Below are 20,551 nucleotides of genomic sequence, written 5' to 3' on the forward strand. Positions count from 1 at the left end.
CCATTTATTTGGGGGGGGCTTTTTAGCTGTTGTGGTAAAAGGGGCCTGGTGCACGGCAAAAACAGTGCACTGCTCTTTTTTTACCGCAGCTTATAAAAGGGCCCCTTATTGCAGTAAAGGCAAAAAAACAGGCCTCACCTACTCCCAGCAAAGTCATGCCTTGTAAGACAGTCCCAGTCCTTCGGCTGGCATTCCTGAAATCTGTCAAAGGGTGCACAGTAGGGAGGTGCACAAGCAAAAAACCATTTAGTTCATTTTTGGATTTTTCAGATGTTTTCCTGATCGTCCGGCATTTTTGTCTTTTTCAGTTTGGTTCAGACATTCATTTTTATAACACTTAACACACATTAAAACTTTTTAAAGTGAGCAAATGAATTTTACATGTGTTCATTCATAGGTTATGTGTGTTAAATCGATTCTGCGCAGACTAATAGGTGAAGATTCAAATGACAGTCAGCATTTTTTTTCTTTAAACAGGCAGAAGCATTTGTTTATTTTACTTATCTTCAGCACTGTTATCCACAGACACAGTGAAACTGAATATTCATTATTTCTTATCTCACAGGGTATTTAGTTTATTTCCCCGGATTCAATACATGATGCTGAAATTTCAGTGCAGATCCAAGATGTACACAGAACTATGGGGCCCTTTTACAATTCAGCGGTAAGCCCAATGCGCGCTTACGCTCGCTAAAAGGGAAGTACCGCCGGGCTACTGCAGCAGCCTGGCAGAAGTTCCTTCCCCCAGCGTGCATTTCTGACACTGCAAAAATATTTCAATTTTTGTAGCGCCGGTGTTTACCCGGCGGTAATTGGGCAGTGCTGCACGCTGCCAGGTTACTGCTGGATTAGTGTGGGAGCCCTTACCGCTACCTCAATGGGTGGCAGTAAGTGCTCCCCCCAAAATGGCAGTGCGGCAAGTGAAGCACTTGCCGCATGGCCATTTCTTGAAAGCAACAAAAGACCTGCCTTTTACCCATTGCGGTAAAAGGGGGCCTTGGCATACGTCAAAAACACGCGTCGATGCAGGCCCCCTTTTGCCGCAGCTTCAGAAAAGGACCCCTAAATTAGTTAAGGAACCATTAACTAGAAATTAATTGGCCTTATCAATTATCGCAGCTAATTGGCACTAATTTGGATTTGCTTGTGTGTTTGCTATTCTATAACACCGAGCGCCTAAATCCCGTAGTGTGCAACTCAAAAGGGGGTGTGGCCAGGGGGAGTGGCCCGGACAGGTCAGGGTAATCCCCAAAACTTGCTCAGTGTTATAGAATAGCTCCATTAATGTGCCAAAATGCCTTGAGCAGGTGCCGACATTTACATCAGGTTTCAGCTGACATAAATTCCGACACAGGAATCAGTTCTAGCTGCTATTCTATACAGAGCACTCATCCTGGAGCACCCTTTATAGAATACTATTTAGCGCTGATTTTTTTTTCATCGCCAATTTTTGAGCGCTATTTATAGAATTCCCCCCTATCTGTAGATATAGCAGTGCTGAGTGTTATTTATTAAGTTATCAATTTATTAATTAATTTACTTTATATTGGCACCATAGATGTGGCAGGACTGAATGCACAGTATTTGTTATGTTTTGTGTATTTCTTTAGTTAAGCTGTGGATTTTGCTGATTGTTTTACAGTACTTTTTTGTAAGCCTATAAACTGCTTAGATACTATTTAATTAATGGTATATCAAATAAACTTGAAATCACACACAGCAGTGAGTGCCACTGTTATACAGATAGCTGACAATACTCATCCACTATCAATATAGCTATACGTGTGGTCGCATATTAATAGAATGGCACTTGGGCATAACTGTGCATCTATTTGAATATATGCTAGTATTCTGAACATTTATGGATGTGTAAATGCTAATGCCGTTTACAGAATTGCCCTTCCGAACACTGGGCCATGAATGCACGTCCTCATTTTAGAATCACCATGAGCACAGGCTTTCCATTTGTCTCTACCCTCAAGGACTGGAGCAAAGCTATGCTTTTTTTTTACTACATATTTATTGAAAAGAGAATTTGATACTAGGCAATAACATAATCACTGCCATAATACCTGATCCCTCTGAGCATCAAATTCCCTTTTCAACACATAAAAGCTGAGGATAAAAACCTGATTTCAAGCAGCATACAAAAGTCACAGCTATCTGCCTATGGTGAAGGGCTGTATAAAGTCTAAAGTCCTCCACCTTCATAATTTAGGACTGGCTATCCTGCTTGGTCAGTTGGCAATTGCAAAGGCTCCCTTGTTTGGACAAGTTTGGTGGACCCTCTGGCTTAAGATTTAAAATTAACTACCATCACCACCACAGTCCGGCGTCTGCCCCCCTTTCTGAACCCCTCCCCCTCCCCACATTCCAGTATCTACCCCTCTCTCCAAACCCCATGTTGTACCTTAAATGGTTTCTCTTCCCGAGTGTACAGCTCGCTGGTGGCAGCAGTGATTCGCCTGTGCTGCTGGGGCTGGTCCTAGAACCTTCCTTCTATGGTATCTTGCCCTAGTGGAAACAGGAAGTTGCGTGAGAGGGTAGGATGCCACAGAAGGAAGGTTCTGGGATCAGCCCGCAGCAGCTCAGATGAACTGCTGCAGCCGCTGGCGAGCTGTACACTCAAGGAGAGACACCATTTAAAGTATAATGTGTGTGAGTGTGAGTGGGTCAGATAGAGGAGATGCCATACTGTGTTGGGGGGGGGGGGGGGAGGAGGTATTTCAAAGAGAGGGGCAGATGCCGGACTGCGGGCGAGAGAGGTTGAGAGAAGGATGAGATACCGAATCCGGTGGTGGAGGGGAGGGAAACCGAAGTGCTGATTCAGTTAAGCGAAGAGCCCTGTGTGGTCAGTCCTGAATGCAATACAAGCTTTTGGGCCCATGAGGAACCCTTTTTCAGAGGCTGATACAAAATGAATAACTGCACCAACCAGAATGCCTTGACTTGTGCTGAAAAACCTGTGCTAGCTCAAAGATGGACTGAAGGTGGAGAAACTTGCAAGTACCCTCCTCTGATGTAAGCAGTGAGTCACAACACAATCATATATAATCTAAATGCCTCCGTGCACAGGTCAGATAAATCAGCTCTGAGTGGTGGCATTATGTGAGCACTGGGCTCTCCTTTAATACAGTGAATTACTCTGCAGCAAATGGAAAGCAATAGTCTTAGTACCTGAAACACCCGACTGAGCTCTTGAGCATCAGTTGTGGAAACCTGCCACTTTTGTACTTTCCTGCAAGGAGCCACCACTGAAATCTTGTGTTTCTCCGGAATCTGCATTATAACTTTTGGCTGTTTTCCAATTTGCAAAGATGCAGAGGGTGCAGCTGGTTCTCTTCTGATATTTTCTCTAAGACACAGATTTCTCCGAAAAGATTTTCTCTGCAATTCAAAAGAAGAGACCTACTATTCTCCAAGCTCATACACTTGTTGTGGCGTCTTGGCCACTGACATGACCAGGAAGCCCTAGTCAACTAGCCTGAGACTTAATTTTCTGTCCCGTCATCCCATCACACAGATCCAGTAATCCCACCATAGGAGCCAACTTTTCAAAATTATTGGGGGTGCTAAGCCTGATGGAAATAACCCCTCCCTGGATACATACAAGGAATTTTCTCAATAGAGCCAGCTCCCACCACAGTTCAAAGTTATATTTTAAAGGAGGAAGGAACTGAGCACGTCAGTGGTTCCCAAACTTTCTCGGGTCATGGCGCCAAGTTACACATTTTCTCTCACATCTAAGCCTCCCACCACCACTGTCATCGATGGTATTGAGTCCTACCTTCCATCTAGCCTCTGCCCACCTTTCCTCCCTCCTCCATGCAGCTTCTGCCCGCCTCCTTCCCCCTTCCACGCAGCTTCAGCCCCACCTTCTTTCCCTTCTCCATTCAGCTTCTCTCCACCTTCTTTCTCCCTTCCATCCAGCTTTTGTCCACTTTCTCTCCCTTCCATCTAGCTTCTGCCCTCTTTCTTTCTCCATCCTTCCAGCCAGCAGAAGTGGTGCGGTGGTGGCAGTCTATCTCAGCAGGAGATGACCCACCAAAGCGAGAGTCTCCTGCTGAATGCAGGAGATGGCAGGTCTGTGGGAGGGAGGTGAAGAAAATATGTTGCGGCACCCTTGCGAGTTCACTACAGCTCTCTGGAGTGTCGTGGCACACAGTTTGGGAACAGCTGGCACATGTATTAATTTTCCAGCACTTTTCAATGAGACCCTAAGGAAAATGACCTGAACTAAATTCCAGGCCCACAGCTGGCCTTTACCCTAGAGTGGTCATGATCTGTTTATCCTGAGGAGAGCTATTGTACCTTTGTACAGGTAGACTAAATCCACATCGGTGCTTTTCTGACTTGAGCTGATCCATGCTAAAAACGATCCCTGTCATTTCAGTTTTGTAAATCAAACTTGAAACACTTCTTTATTCCATTCTGAATCCAAAACTCTCCCACCTGTCTCACACACTGGAATTCACTGAAGCTCAAGTGCACCGTGTGTCTGATCTGTGACTTGAACAGCTTTTAAATACTTACTCTTGCCTTCTGCAGGAGGGTTTTGCTGCTTTCAGCTGGGTACTGGGTAATTGTGTGCGGCTGGATGATGTGTGCTTTCTAGGAAATAAAACAGAGTTGCACCATCAGCAGGGATCTACATTTATTTTGCACGATGAAAAGATAACCCTGGGTTTCACTTGTGTCTGCTGCTATGATATAATACATCTGATATCATAGTAACTCACTTTTGTATAAGCTGCTTAGGTCTGGAAAGATGTGTCCCAAATTGAACCATTCAAAATTTGCATTGTATCTTACAAAAGGCTCACTGAATGTGGAGCAAAACAGATCAAGGCATCGAAAAAAAACAGGTGTACTGAACAGCAGAGAGTGTGAACAGCTTTTTTTTTACAAATGAAAGCAAGGTAGCGAAAGAGCAGCCTTACTCAGGCCTTTGTACTCTAGTTCTTAGGCAGTTACAAAACATATAATTTTTATTCTTATTTGATTCTTGTTCTGACAACACTCTTAATTCTACTTTTTATTCAGTCCTCTTCTGAAAAATGTGGTTCTTATTCTGGTCACATACTCATGATAAATAATTTCAATTTGTGCGTATTTCTTTTTTTTTGAGTGCAAAACAGACATATTAACAAACATAGCTCCATTGTAAAACCAAACCAATAGCGCAAATAGGTTAGAGCCCGCAAATTAAACGAATATCAAGAACATTCCTCAGAATATCACATACACATGGCTTAGTGCTTATTTCTTCTTATAATGAAAATGAATATATTATTGTGTTTATTAAAACTGTTTGAATTTAGCATTTAGTTTTAGAAATACTCTCACCAGAGGCGGCCCAAGGTAATCTGAAGGGATGAGATGCTGCTCCTGCCCCTCTGGCATCTCCTCCCTTCTCTCCTCAACCTTCTTCCCTGCGTTTACCTTATTTTTTCTTTTCCAAAAGGCAGCAATGATTCACATAGGCTGCTCTACTGCGGTGCTGCCAGTGCCGACCCCTTCACTTTACTGCATCCTGCCTCTGAGGAAACAGGAAGTCACATCAAGAGCGGGCTGCAGAAGGGAGAAGATGGTGACTGCGGCAGGGCATCTTATGGAAATCACAGCCACTGTCTTTTGGAAATGAAAAAAAGAAGAGGGAAGGAGAGAGTGCTGTTCCTGGAGAGTGCCGCCTGAGGCCCCCACCTCAATTGGCCTAATGAAAGGGCCACCAATTCCTTGACTCTCATTTCCAAGCAATTTTCAAGTCTATTTCTTTGACCAGCAGTCATCATTCCACCCAGAGAAAAAATTCTTTCTACACAGGCTTGTGATGCTGGTGCAAACAGAAGATCTTGAGCTAAAGGAATTAATGTCATAAACTGCACTTCTCTGATGCCAACATTGAAAAAACATTCTGCAGTATTATTTGTAGAAGACTAATTTCTACAATGTACTTATTTATTTGCACTTCAGCAGTTCCTTGAACAGGAGCAGGACTTCTGCAATGTTCATCTTGTCAGCAATATAAGTACATCTTTCCAGTCCTACAAGATTGCTGGTGGTGTTGACATTTGAACTCTGGGGGTGCTGACATTTGAACTCTGTGCTGCAACAGGTGGTTCATTTTCTTTGAAGGCTTTATTGCAGATTGCTGCCTGAGCTGCCTAATCAACTGTAAATTGTTTTGAAACTGCAAGTAGAGGAGTCATTTGTGGAAGTAGCAGAACAGCTGCAACTGAAGGATCGAGAAGGCATGCAGCAACTGGAAAAGGACTGAAAGCAGTGTTGTTCAAAGAGCTAGATCAAAGTACTTAAAAGGTAAACATAACTGTATATTTTAATACAAACTACATTTTTGAAAATGACTGTCACTCATGCAAGTGTGCTTGTGAGTCATTAATCCAGCACAGCTAAAAAGATTCAACAACTGTGTAGCAGAAAGTGAAATTGTTCAGTCTGATAAAAAGTTCCTTCAAATCAGGCCACACTGCAATATTACTGATGTCTTCTGACTTGGTCTACAGATATTGCTCAAGGGACTCTCTGTCTGAAACACTTAACTTCCATATAGCAAAGAGTACTTTATCATCATTATTGTCATTATCATCTGCATTAGGAGTGGTGCTGTCTAACTCATTACTTGCATCTTCATCTTTATCTTCATTATCATCGTTATGCTGTCCAATTACAAAAGAAGGCTTTCACACAGTTGGAATCATTGTCTGTTGTTGTTCTACAAACGAAAAAAGCAACACTGGGCCTTCAAGACTGAGACGACAGGAGTATTTTATTGATAAATGACCCGACACGGGCCGTGTTTCGGCATTGAAAAATGCCTGCCTCAGGGGTCTGTAGCAGGTAGTCTCAGGAGATAGCAGGACACATATTACTACCAATGGGTAATGTCACCAACAAAGCCTTGGTGTGGATGCTGCCCAGTGTTCTAAACTTTCTAGAAGCTTTTGGCAGGCTCGACTTCCCACTTGCTCAACTTGTGCAGGACCTGTTTCTTGGCTCTCTGCCTCTTCCTTCTTTCCCCCCCCCTCCCCCCAGCTCTCCGCTGTATTCCTTTGGTCCTACTACATTTCCATTTACAGGCTTCTTCAAACTCCAATCTGAGATTAACCACAATAACTCCACACAATTGTTGTTCTAACAATTTTTCATCTGATGGCAAACACTGTTTGAATATCTTGGAGTACCGATGCAAAAATGCAAAATGTGTGGGAACCCTTCAGTCTTAAGGCCACATAAGCAGACTTCCTCTCTAAAGACTATCAGTCCAGTGGACAGTCACCACAATGTAAAATTTACCATGTTGTGATAGAGACATATGTCTGTTCACCAAGAATTCAGTTTCAGCTTCATCTCTACTTCAAAGTGACCCAAATCATCACTGTTCTGTTTGGCTGGAGACCAGTAATCAATTCAACAAACACAGGCTACTCCACTGTTTTAATAGTCTATATTCACTGAACAGCAAAATTTACGATGAGATGGTCCACTGTTTGTGTGATCAGGTTTGCAATAACAAAATCCTGTTCCCGGTTTTGTTGTTTCATTTGGTTTACTGAGGAATCGTCATCTACATCTCGCTTCCGCTTTTACTTTGTACTGCAAGCATCAGATGTAACTGAGTAAAAATTGGCAAAATGATTACTTCAGTAAAAGCAACAAATGTTATCCTGTACTTCTTTACAAGTAACAAAACTTTTACTTAAGTACAGTAACTATTTACATTTACTTAGTGACTATACAACACTGATTTGCAGTATAGAATGTTTTGTACTTTTTTAGGATCCTGTCAGTATTTGTGACCTATACTGGCCACTGTTGGAAACAGGATGCTGGGCTCGATGGACCTTTGGTCTTTCCCAGTATGGCAATACTTATGTACTTATGATTGAAAGCATTTTTGTTCTCAGTGAAAGGACTGCAGGGCAGGGGCGCAGCCAGACCTTGCGGTGGGAGGGGGGCCAGAGCCCAAGGTGGGGAGCACATTTTGGTCTGCTGCCCCACCGCCGCCCCCCCTGCCGCTCCCCACCCACTGCCGCAGCAAATAACTTGCCAGACGTGAGGGGAAGACAGAGCAGGGCAGGCAACGTAGCTGCGCCGGAGACCGGCGTTGGACAAGACTTCAGCTGGCGGGGGTTGGGGATCCCCGCCAGGAAAACCAGAGGCCCAGAGGATATTTTTTTGGGGGGGCAGTCCCCCGCGGCCCCATGTAGCTAGAGATGTATCTGAACTGCGGCGGTAGGGGGGCCAGAGCCAGAATGAGGGGGCACATTATAGCCCCCCCGCCGCCACCGCCACTGACCCCCCCCCCTGCCGCCGTCACCAACCTTTGCTGGCGGGGGACAACATGCTGCGACATCAGACTCCGAAACTGGATGCAGCTTTGAACAGCACAAGGACGAAGAAGAACTTCAAAGACCTCGGTTTGGCTGGCGGGGGTTGGGGTCCCCCGCCAGCTGAAGGAATATTTTTAAAGGCAGCGGCAGGAGGAAGCGGACCTCGGCTGGCAGGGGTTGGGGTCCCCCGCCAGCAAAGGTTGGTGACGGCAATGGCGGGGGAGGGTTGATGGTGGTAGGGGGGTCCAGGGCGAAATCTGCGGGGGCCCAGGCCCCTGTGGCCCCATACAGGTGGCCCCACACAGATATGCCCCTGCATGTAGCTAAGCCACTGCTGCAGGGTGTCAAAATTTAGGAAAATCAGTTGTTGAATTCTTTTAAAATTTCTCCTTCACGCTCTTTGGTACATTTTACTTTTCAGTGTGACATTGCAAATTGAGTAGGGAAGAAGTAATATAAGACAGGGAAGAAGTAATATAAGACAGGGAGCATGAATTGCTTTGCAATGCGTCTGACAATGTGTTCAGACAATGGTTGCAACAAACAGCAAAGTTCCTCCACCTCTGTCCATTCAGACAATAGCATGAAATCAATATTCAATCCAGAAAGAACTTCATTAATTATCTCCTTTCAGCTCAAGAAGACATCTTGACATGTCACAGGTGCTGTTCCACCGCTTTGCTTTGTTGTGTCATCTTTAAGGCTTTGGCATTGCCACAAGGCTTGAATTTTAGATATAAATTTTTAAGCTTGTTTCTACATTCAGGTGAATTGATAATTGTCATTGTACCACTGGTAGCAATAATCATATCCAGGATTCCTTTGGGTGTTGCTACTGGTCACTGAATCGTCCAACCTAATTTTTTTCTTGGCTGACTCCTGTGATTGTAAAGATTTCAGCTTCTGCTTTATGGAAACGCTTCACGTGTTTTCTAAGATTGGTTGTTTTTTTTTCCCTCAATAAGCGCAATTGCATTCACGCTGTTGCTTGTAAACCTGCTTTTCTTAGTATTTTCACTGTATTTGAAGAATTCCCACATGCCACTTTCCCTCTTACGTCCAACAAATAACGTAAACACATTAATTTTATTCTCGACTAGTAAACAAAAATATCACAGATTAAAGTAATGGTGTTGCCATTGGTGGGCCTGGGTGGACTGAGGCCCACCCACTTAGGGGTTCAGGCTACGCATCTGTGGTGCACCCTGTGTGGTAGCTGGAATGGATGCCGAGTCCCGCCAGGTGAAGATCACCCCCAATGGCACTGAAAGTGCTACTTCTCCACTTGGCAGTCTGTTGCAGCTCCCTGATTATATGGCTAATGCCAGCAACTGCACATGCTCAGTTTTCTGCACTAAGGGTATGTCGCTGTAATGCTGAAAACGCTGCTCTGTGCCTCAGTAGTCTACAGCAGCTTCCTCAACAGCCAGCGTCAACACCTGCTTCGTTTTTCCACATGCTTTGAAAACTAAGAATGTACAGTTTCCAGCTTTGGCAGATCAGGGAGTTGTAGGAGATTGCCAAAGCAGACAGCAGCATTTTCAGTTCAATACTGGCGTACCCTTAGCGCAGAAAACTGAGCATGTGTAGCTGTTAGCGTTGGCGGTATAATCAGGGAGCTGCAGCAGGCTGCCAAGCTAGCAGTAAACAAACTGAAAGCATACATCATGCATAGATATATGTAAAATTTTGTTTCACTTAAGCCATATTCATTAAGAAAAATTATTATTTATAGTTCTTATTCTATTCCGTACATTTTCTATTCGTATTCAGTTTTCATTACAAAAACAGTTTTATTTTTGCTTTTAGTTCTTGTGAACTAATGGTCAAAAATGTTCGTTCTTATTATTATTCTCATTAACAAAAATATCCCCGCTGAGGAGCTAAGCTACAAAATTTACAGCTTTGCCATTCTGAGGTGCTTTGCAACACCCAAAGAGCAAGTGCAATTCATCCCTCAAATTCTCCTCCTAGTGCCAGGCCCAAAGGATAATTCAGCCCTCTGTTACACATGACTCAAAACAGATGTAAGCCCAACAGGGAAATGTTTGTGCATATCATTGTTCTAAAACACAGCATATGGAGGCACTTTCAGAGACCACCCAAACCACATCCAGAACTCACCTCCTTCAAATCTGTATGTGCTGTGGCATTCAAGTAGCAGCTTTTCTAAAATCACGATTATACGGACGACGGCTTTCCTATGTAAATCAGTTTCTTATACCTGTAAATGGTGCCTAAACCTTCTAAAATCACTTCCAGTGTTTGACACACGTCAGCTTCAACCTTACATGTGGATGTAAATTTAATGAGAAATTGACACTAATCCATCCCATCTTGGGCTGCAAGAATTTGTAAGGGATTGAGGGAAGACAAGCAACCATGAGAAAGCAGCAGAAAATTCTTCCCCAAGTAATGGGGGTAATTCTAGAACAGAGGGTTCTTAATCTTTTTTGGCTCCCACACCGCTTTAGCTGATTAATGAAACCCTCGCCTACCCTCGGAAGTGATCCGGGAAATTACCGACCAGTGAGCCTGATGTTGGTGCCGGGCAAACTGGTAGAGACTATTATAAAGAACAAAATTACAGAGCATATACATAGGTATGGATTAATGTGACAAAGCCAACATGGATTCGGTGAAGGGAAATCTTGCCTCACCAATCAACTACATTTCTTTGAAGGAGTGAACAAACATGGATAAAGGTGAGCCAGTCGCTATCGTATATCTGGATTTTCAAAAGGGACGACTTTCCTATGAGGAAAGGCTAAAGTGGCTAAGGCTCTTCAGCTTGGAAAAATGACGACTGAGGGGAGATATGATAGAGGTATATAAAATAATGAGTGAAGTGGAATGGGTAGACGTGAATCAATTGTTTATTCTTTCCAAAAATACTAGGACTAGGGGGCACGAAATGAAGCTACAAAGTAGTAAATTTAAAAAAAATTGGAGAAAATATTTCTTCACTCTATGTGTAATTAAGCTCTGGAATTCATTGCCAGAGAATGTGGTAAAACAGTTAGCTTAGCAGGGTTTTAAAAAAGTTTGGATATCTTCCTAAAAGAAAAGTCCATAAGCCATTATTAAGATGGAGTTGGGAAAATCCACTGCTTATTTCTAAGATAAGAAGTATTAAATGTATTGTACTGTTTTGGGATCTTGCCAGGTACTTGTGACCTGGATTGACCACTGTTGGAAACAGGATACTGGGCTTGATGGACCTTCAGTCTGTCCCAGTATGGCAACACTTATGTTCTTATATATCTCTAAAATTACAGTAGTACATAGTTTACACTACCAAAGAAGTCACACTTAGATTGTACATAATGTTATTGACTAATGTACCTGTGTGGATGCTAATGGAGTAATTCTATAAGTTGGCACCTAGAGGTATGTGCCGTTTACACGTGTCATAATGCGACATTTACTGACAGTTAAGCGCCTACGTGCATTAGGCGTTATTCTATAAGATACTGCCCAAGTGTCATAGCGCTTAAATTTAAGGGGGGCATACATGTGAGTGGAGTATGATCAGGCCGTAGGAATGTCTCCCAGTTACATATGTAGTTTATAGAATGCTATAAATTATGCGCCTCATTTGGTGCACCATCTTATGCCTGCCATTGACATGGCGTAACAGGATACACCTACACATGGGCATACCAATTCTGACATGCTACTATTCTATAAATGGAATCTTGATGCTAAGATACCATTATAGAATTGGCGCTAAGGGCCAGATACTATATATGGCGCTTAACAAAATCCGCATGGAAAACATTTCCGCCTAAGCGGAACTGTGCCTAAATTCTAAAGCATGTAGTTCCAAAGGGGTGTGGCCATGGGCGGAGAAATGGGCACTTCGTGGGTGTTCCCAAATTTACACGCATTGTTATAGAATATAGCCCAGTATGCGTAAATCTACATGCCGGGAATTACACCACATTTGTGTTGGTATAAATGGAGATGCGTAGTTTTAGGTGCTGGGATATCAACTAAGCATATTCTATATACCCACGAAGTGCCCATTTCCCCGCCCATGGCCACACCCCTTTGGAACTACATGCTTTAGAATGTAGGCACAGTTCATTACAGAATATGCTTAGCAAGTTATGCACGTAAATTCTAATTATTACCAATTAGTGCTCATTATTACTTGTTAAGTGCTGTTAAAAATGCTGATTGGCTTGTTAAGCCAATTTAAGCACATTGTTATGGAATACGCTTAGATTTCAGCTCAGAATGCTAGGTACGATATATAGAATCCGGAAGTAAGTGCATGGCACCATTATATAGAATTGCCCTGTAAGTGAGGTTTTTAGCCTGAGGAATGTACCCAACTATTAAGTTACCTGGGCTAATTCCTTTGAAAACTGTCCTAATAACTGCCTTCACTCTGTCAAGAATGTTTCAATAAATTGCCTGAGATTTCAAGACCCTTCTTCACACCCCGTTTGACTTCTTCCTGCACCACTGGTTAAGAACCTCTGTTCCAAGTTCAAATCACGTGTAAATAGTGGCATTTATACAGGTAGCTCACATGCAGGGTATAAACGGTGATTTCAGAAAACCACTGCTTGCATGCAGAGATACAATACTACACAGAGATTAAGGGGATATAGTGAGGTTTGGGAGTAGTTTGGGTGAGATTAAAAAATCCCCATTTTACAAAGGAAATACATCTATATAGGAAAACCTTTCCCTGTTGGGTTTTGTGTGGGCACAAAAAACAGAAGAAACCAGTCTTCGCAGAAAACAAGTCTAACAATAAAAAACAGCGAAGATAACTGAAGGTGAAAAAAGATGACCTACAGAAATCAATATTAAAAAATATTTTATTGATCATAATTTTTTTTTTTTAAGTAGGTGATTGGGACTCAACACAGCTGTGTTTCAGCCAAGGAGGCTTGTGTCAGGAGTCTTTGCACCATACAAACAATCTTGTTTTCATTCACAAATGATTATAGTGTAAAACTTGGGACGAAGCTTCTATTCGGTCTGTTCTTCAAAATTCATGAGACCAATATTTCCTCCAGGTAGTTACTGATGGCTATGTTATTAAATAAAGCTTCGGACAGCGTCTTGCGTTCAAGAAACTAAAACTAAAATTTTATGATCAATAAAATATTTTTTAATATTGATTTCTGTAGGTTGTCTTTTTTCACCTTCATCATCTTCGCTGTTTTTTGTTGTTGGGTTTTGTATGGGCCCAGGGGTACACACAGACTTTTAAAAACTTCTTGTTTTGCCCAGGGCTTTATGTAAGGGACTCGTGCTCCTTAATCTCCCATTGTTTACTTGTGTCTATATAATGAAAGAAAAATACAATTGAGACCTCACTACTTAATGGGTGGCCCTTATTCCTGGGATTCTATATATGGCGCCTTAATTTCTGCACGGAAATTGAGGCATATTCTATAGCAATGTGCGTTAACTTAATTAGCTAATCAGCACTGTTAATTGGATGGTAAGAAGCAATTATCAGCACTAATTGGCATTAAGATTTACGCTCACAACTCGCTAAGCATATTCTGCAACTACGAAACCAAAGCACGTAATGGACATAACGTAACTCTTCCTCTATACGATTCCCTAATGTGTTTGTTCCACATGAACCTCATTCTACCACAACATCACTGTGTAACTGTTTATACCGGAATTGGTGAATGCCTTTACGGTACTGTGTAAGCCACATTGAGCCTGCAAATAGGTGGGAAAATGTGGGATACAAATGTAACAAATAAATAAATAAACACTGTGCACCTAAATTCTAAGTCACATAGCTAAAAAGGGGTGTGGCCATGGGCGGGGGCATTTCTACAATCTATGCGCATTGTTATAGAATACATCCGATCTGTGACTAATTTAGGTGTCGGGATTTAAGTCAAGTAAAACATGGCATAAATGGCCGAAACTAAATTTGGTCGCGTGGGGAGGCACTCATTGTATTCTATATACAGCATGGAAATTTAAGCCTATTCTATAAAAAGTAGGCGTACTTTACAGAATACGCCTAAGCGTATTATTTTTCTTTGCAGAATTTTCAGGCACCATATACCTGTATACAATTTAGCCTTGTATGTGTAGGTTTGAAAAATGAGCAGGTTACACATAGAAGTGTCACCACTTAACATACAGGAGTTGTGAAATCAACACATCCACGCGGAAGCTGCTGGGTTTGTGATGCTTATTATTTCCATGTGTATATTTGTAAAATAGCATGCCAGCAAGTATACTTGTACTCATGCATATCCGTATATGCAAGAGTACAATTTACTCCACATTCAGCAGATCCTCTGGTAAAAATACTGCTGGAAGTGAATACATCCTGACCTGAATATCTAAATTCCAATGGCAACATTCTAGGTAAACTGGGCCTTTCTATTTGACAGGCATGGCAGATATCAAATTAGGAAGGCTTCTTTCAAATGACTATGCAGAACGTTTTCTCTGAAGAGATGTTTAGATTGGATTATTTTATATACAACACCTTGTGCTACCACAAGGTTAACATCTTTTTGGAATTTTTAAAAAAATATACAGAGGTTTGCATAAATACCAGATGACAGAGACCAGCACTAAAAATCTGTTAGCTGCAGATATTTGAAGGTGATTAACAAAAGAAAAAAAAAAAAAAAGAAATACAACCACTTACAAATAATCATCTGGTTCGTAAAGTGTTGTGGATTGTTCTGAAAAACCGCTTAACACTTTTACTGCCATGTGGAGGGGCATAATCAAACGGGGCGCCCAATTTTTCCTGAGGGCGTCCTCACAGGACGGCCCCACGAAGGGGCGGGGAAACCCGTATTATCGAAACAAGATGGGCAGCCATCTTTCGTTTCGATAATACAGTCGGGGACGCCCAGATCTCAACATTTAGGTCGACCTTAGAGATGGTCGACCTAAATGTTGAGATGGTCACCCTTAGAGATGGTCATTCCCGGTTTTCAGCGATAATGGAAACCAAGGACGCCCATCTCAAAAACGACCAAATACAAGTCATGTGGTCATGGGAGGAGCCAGCATTCATAGTGCACTGGTCCCCCTGACATGCCAGGACACCAACCGGGCACCCTAGGGGGCACTGCAGTGGACTAACTGATGCACTAACTGAACGGAAAAAGCCCTTCCCTTACTGATCCCTTAGCAATTCGGAAAGGAATGGGCATGCATGAAGGAAATCGCATGCAAATGAGCTGATTATTGTTAGCTCATTTGCACACGATTTCCTTCCTAAGGAGGGGAAGCCATTGCAGAGCAGCCAAGCATTATGCGTGGCTGCTCTGCGCATGCCAAAGACGGCTTCATACATGCAGATGAGCTGCGTGTATAATAGCCGTCTACAACATTAAATAAATTGCCATCTACAACCTTAGAAAAATACAAGTCCAGGTGAAAACGTCCAAGTACTCGTCAGGGACATTTTTTTTTTTTAGAGTATGGGTTTCCAACAGTGGCCAATCCAGGTCACAAATACCTGGCAAGATCCCAAACAAGTACAAAACATTTTATGCTGCTTATCCCAGAAACAAGCAGTGAATTTTCTCCAAGTCCATTTTAATAATGGTCTATGGACTTTTCCTTTAGGAAGCCGTTCAAACCTTTTTTAAACCCCGCTAAGCTAGCCTTTACCATATTCTCTGGCAACGAATTCCAGAGTTTAATTACATGTTGAGGGAAGAAAAATTTTCTCCGATTCGTTTTAAATTTAGTACTTTGTAGCTTCATTGCATGCCCTCTAGTCCTAGTATTTTTGGAAAGCGTCTACCCGTTCCACTCCACTCATTATTTTATAGACTTCTATCATAGCTCCCCTCAGCCGTCTCCAAGCTGAAGAGCCCTAGCTGCTTAGCCTTTCCTCATAGGAAAGTCATCCCATCCCGTTTATCATTTTTGTCGTCCTTTTCTGCACCTTTTCAGAGAGACTAAAGGGACTGACAATGCCCACTCAGCATAACAAGTGACAGCAGTAACTGCTGGGGCATGCTGGGGCGGGGTAAAATAAAAATGGGAGTTGGGAAAAAAAAATCAGGGAAACCAAAGATGTTCAAGCTCAGGAACACACTTATTCTTTTCCTCTCATCATTTGGTGTCTGGTATTATTTGCACAGAGATTCTACCTTGCTATTTCTTCAGTTTTCTAGATGGATCACTATTGAGACAGGTTGGACATGAAAGAAAGAAACAGGCCCCTGACCAAATCAGTTGAGAAACTCTAGCAAAAGAACCCTGGTGGCTTGTTTTATTAGCTTGGAAGAGGTCCTTAAATTTGAATACTATAGAACATGGGTGATCACCTTTCCTGTTTGTGAGCTACAAGGGATAGCTCACCTTTAGTTGTAAGGCCTCCAGTTTCTGTTGATGCCTCTGAATGGATGCTAGAAGGATTTTCTCTTGTTCATTCACTGACATAGGTGCTTTACTCAAAGTGCCTAGGGGAATGCTAGGTAGGCGCTCCGGCTTATCACAACTGCAGAATTAACCACAGAAAAGCAAAACTAAATTACAAAAAAGAAAGAAAACAAAGACTTAAGAGCACCTTATTTTCTGAAGACGAGGCCTAACTACTTTGAAACCTTGGATTCATAGCAACACAATTCTTGTCAATGGATACGGAACACTTGGCTCAACCAATCTGAAAGTGTCCACCCAGACTCTGCTTGGTCTCTGGACACTTTTTGGTTCTTGATTTAATTGCTTTTCCTTTTCAATTCTGAGCTCAGAGCATGCTACAGCTTGAATTTTCCTGTTCCAGGGAATCAAAGGCCCTCATTTACTAACTTGCATTAATGAGTTAATGTGCATTAATATGACAACACACATTCACTAACACATGCCCTTTTATTCACTATGGTGCCTATTGACTATGTCCTTAGCTTGCATTGGCTCATGATAATTAATTCAAGTTAGTAAATGAGTTCCTAAGTATGTACCCAAGGCAATGGAGGAGTGATTGTCTAAGATCAAGAGAAGCATCAGTGAGAGAAGCGAGATACGATCCCTAGCTTCCCTGGTTTTTAACCTACTGCTCTAACCACTAGGCTACTCCTCCTTTTATATTTATCCCAAACTTGCATGAATTCTGTTTTGTTTGCTACCATCTCTGCTGGTAGATTATTCTAGGTATCTGTCACCTTCTCCGTGTTTCTTTGAGGTGCCATTCTTCTCAATTTCAAATCAGGAGCCCCATGGTGAACTAGGCTAATCAGTTTCCACCTCAGGTTTTCCAGTAACTCTTGAAAAACCAATAAAGCTCAATGTCTTGTTCCTGGACCCATTCTGCTTCCTGTTAATCACTCCTTCCCCCACCTTATTCACAACCATTAACTTTTTTAATAACAACATCCCAACAGTTTCTTGGCAGAAGTTCAAATAAACTGCAAAACGGATGTCCTCAAACCAACAAGACACAGGCAAGGTAATTAATGTAATATAACTTGTGAGCCACTTGGGCCTGCATGTGCTGCAGAGGTGATGTGCTCAGGCCTGGGGAGGAAGAGGAGACAGCAGTTCCTGTCAGTCAGTAAGTGGCTCTGACGGTCATACCTTGGAACCCCTTTTCTCCTCAGCATGGCTCCACTCCCTGCAGCCACCTGATGAGGCGAGACTGAAAACAGAGGGAGACAAAACAGGGGAAAAGGCCAAAAATCCCCAAAGCTAGCATAATTAAAGTCTCAAACTTTTCACCCAAATTAAGACAAAATGCAATATTTGATGGGCAATCTCCATATCAGGTTTCATTTTCATATTAACCGCTAACGCATATGCTAACTTAATAAAAGAGAACACAAACCAATACTCATGGAACAGCTTACCTGTTTTCAGTGGGATTTGGGTTCTCAGCACAAGTCCATATACTACGTTGATGTCTCCTGTTAGCATCAGTGAATAATGGCAAGGTCCGCCATTTAAGGCACAGATCTGATAATATACAGAAAGAACTGCTAAAGAAAGAGAAAACGACTGTACAAAAGCAAAATGCATCGATGGGCCTGCTCTAGATTCACAGACTGAAGTTGGAAATCAGCTGTGGTCCTTACAGGTTTTGGTTCTTTAAACTGATCCACCATAAGGCCTATTGACAAATGATAATGAGATTTCAAGATCATACCACGTCCACACTTCTTCCACTCCTCTAAAGAAAGGACTTGGGCAGTCTGATTGTTCATTTACTATGTCATCGTCCTTGGATAATTCTTATGGAAGACCAAAGGTATGCAGGCCTGCAAAGGAGCTGGTTTTTCAAGGACCAATATATGTATGTATGTATGTATGTATGTACAGTGGGGGAAATAAGTATTTGATCCCTTGCTGATTTTGTAAGTTTGCCCACTGACAAAGACATGAGCAGCCCATAATTGAAGGGTAGGTTATTGGTAACAGTGAGAGATAGCACATCACAAATTAAATCCGGAAAATCACATTGTGGAAAGTATATGAATTTATTTGCATTCTGCAGAGGGAAATAAGTATTTAATCCCTCTGGCAAACAAGACCTAATACTTGGTGGCAAAACCCTTGTTGGCAAGCACAGCGGTCAGACGTCTTCTGTAGTTGATGATGAGGTTTGCACACATGTCAGGAGGAATTTTGGTCCACTCCTCTTTGCAGATCATCTCTAAATCATTAAGAGTTCTGGGCTGTCGCTTGGCAACTCGCAGCTTCAGCTCCCTCCATAAGGTTTTCAATGGGATTAAGGTCTGGTGACTGGCTAGGCCACTCCATGACCCTAATGTGCTTCTTCCTGAGCCACTCCTTTGTTGCCTTGGCTGTATGTTTTGGGTCATTGTCGTGCTGGAAGACCCAGCCACGACCCATTTTTAAGGCCCTGGCGGAGGGAAGGAGGTTGTCACTCAGAATTGTACGGTACATGGCCCCATCCATTCTCCCATTGATGCGGTGAAGTAGTCCTGTGCCCTTAGCAGAGAAACACCCCCAAAACATAACATTTCCACCTCCATGCTTGACAGTGGGGACGGTGTTCTTTGGGTCATAGGCAGCATTTCTCTTCCTCCAAACACGGCGAGTTGAGTTCATGCCAAAGAGCTCAATTTTTGTCTCATCTGACCACAGCACCTTCTCCCAATCACTCTCGGCATCATCCAGGTGTTCACTGGCAAACTTCAGACGGGCCGTCACATGTGCCTTCCGGAGCAGGGGGACCTTGCGGGCACTGCAGGATTGCAATCCGTTATGTCGTAATGTGTTACCAATGGTTTTCGTGGTGACAGTGGTCCCAGCTGCCTTGAGATCATTGACAAGTTCCCCCCTTGTAGTTGTAGGCTGATTTCTAACCTTCCTCATGATCAAGGATACCCCACGAGGTGAGATTTTGCGTGGAGCCCAAGATCTTTGTCGATTGACAGTCATTTTGTACTTCTTCCATTTTCTTACTATGGCACCAACAGTTGTCTCCTTCTCGCCCAGCGTCTTACTGATGGTTTTGTAGCCCATTCCAGCCTTGTGCAGGTGTATGATCTTGTCCCTGACATCCTTAGACAGCTCCTTGCTCTTGGCCATTTTGTAGAGGTTAGAGTCTGACTGATTCACTGAGTCTGTGGACAGGTGTCTTTCATACAGGTGACCATTGCCGACAGCTGTCTGTCATGCAGGTAACGAGTTGATTTGGAGCATCTACCTGGTCTGTAGGGGCCAGATCTCTTACTGGTTGGTGGGGGATCAAATACTTATTTCCCTCTGCAGAATGCAAATAAATTCATATACTTTCCACAATGTGATTTTCCGGATTTAATTTGTGATGTGCTATCTCTCACTGTTACCAATAACCTACCCTTCAATTATGGGCTGCTCATGTCTTTGTCAGTGGGCAAACTTACAAAATGAGCAAGGGATCAAATACTTATTTCCCCCACTGTATGTATGTATGTGTGAGTGTAGATGTGCATGTGTATCTATTTATATACTGCTCCATGCTTCTGCTGTTTCTGTGGCTTCTCAAAGGGCAAGTATCAAATTGGTGTGCTGTGAAAATTTGGCCACTTGTACAAGGAAGACTGCAGCAGGTCACAACTATCACTCTGAACTGCCAAGAGAGAGAGAGCTCTCTCCCCCCCACCACAAGAGGGTCAGCTAATCTCAAGATTATTTGACCCTATGTGGTTCTGAATTCAGAATGAAATTGGCAGAGGAGGCAGCAACAGGTTAGAAAAGTTGCTCACCCATTTTACCTTTCCAGC

At 42.7% G+C, this 20,551-nt stretch overlaps 1 protein-coding gene across 1 annotated transcript in view; it reads right to left on the reverse strand.

Annotated features, from left to right (window-relative positions):
- MORC1 (MORC family CW-type zinc finger 1) overlaps positions 1–20,551 on the reverse strand; it is a 110,724-nt gene that overhangs the window by 22,735 nt on the left and 67,438 nt on the right. Inside the window, exons 15-18 of the mRNA XM_030205041.1 lie at positions 18,170–18,275; positions 16,686–16,824; positions 4,534–4,611; positions 3,178–3,387 (exon numbers count right to left, since the gene is read on the reverse strand). Coding sequence (XP_030060901.1) covers positions 3,178–3,387; positions 4,534–4,611; positions 16,686–16,824; positions 18,170–18,275 — 533 coding nt within the window. The remainder of the gene's footprint in view (positions 1–3,177; positions 3,388–4,533; positions 4,612–16,685; positions 16,825–18,169; positions 18,276–20,551) is intronic.

The sequence above is a fragment of the Microcaecilia unicolor genome, chromosome 5, assembly GCF_901765095.1.
Source record: "Microcaecilia unicolor chromosome 5, aMicUni1.1, whole genome shotgun sequence".
NCBI classification, from domain to species: domain Eukaryota; kingdom Metazoa; phylum Chordata; class Amphibia; order Gymnophiona; family Siphonopidae; genus Microcaecilia; species Microcaecilia unicolor.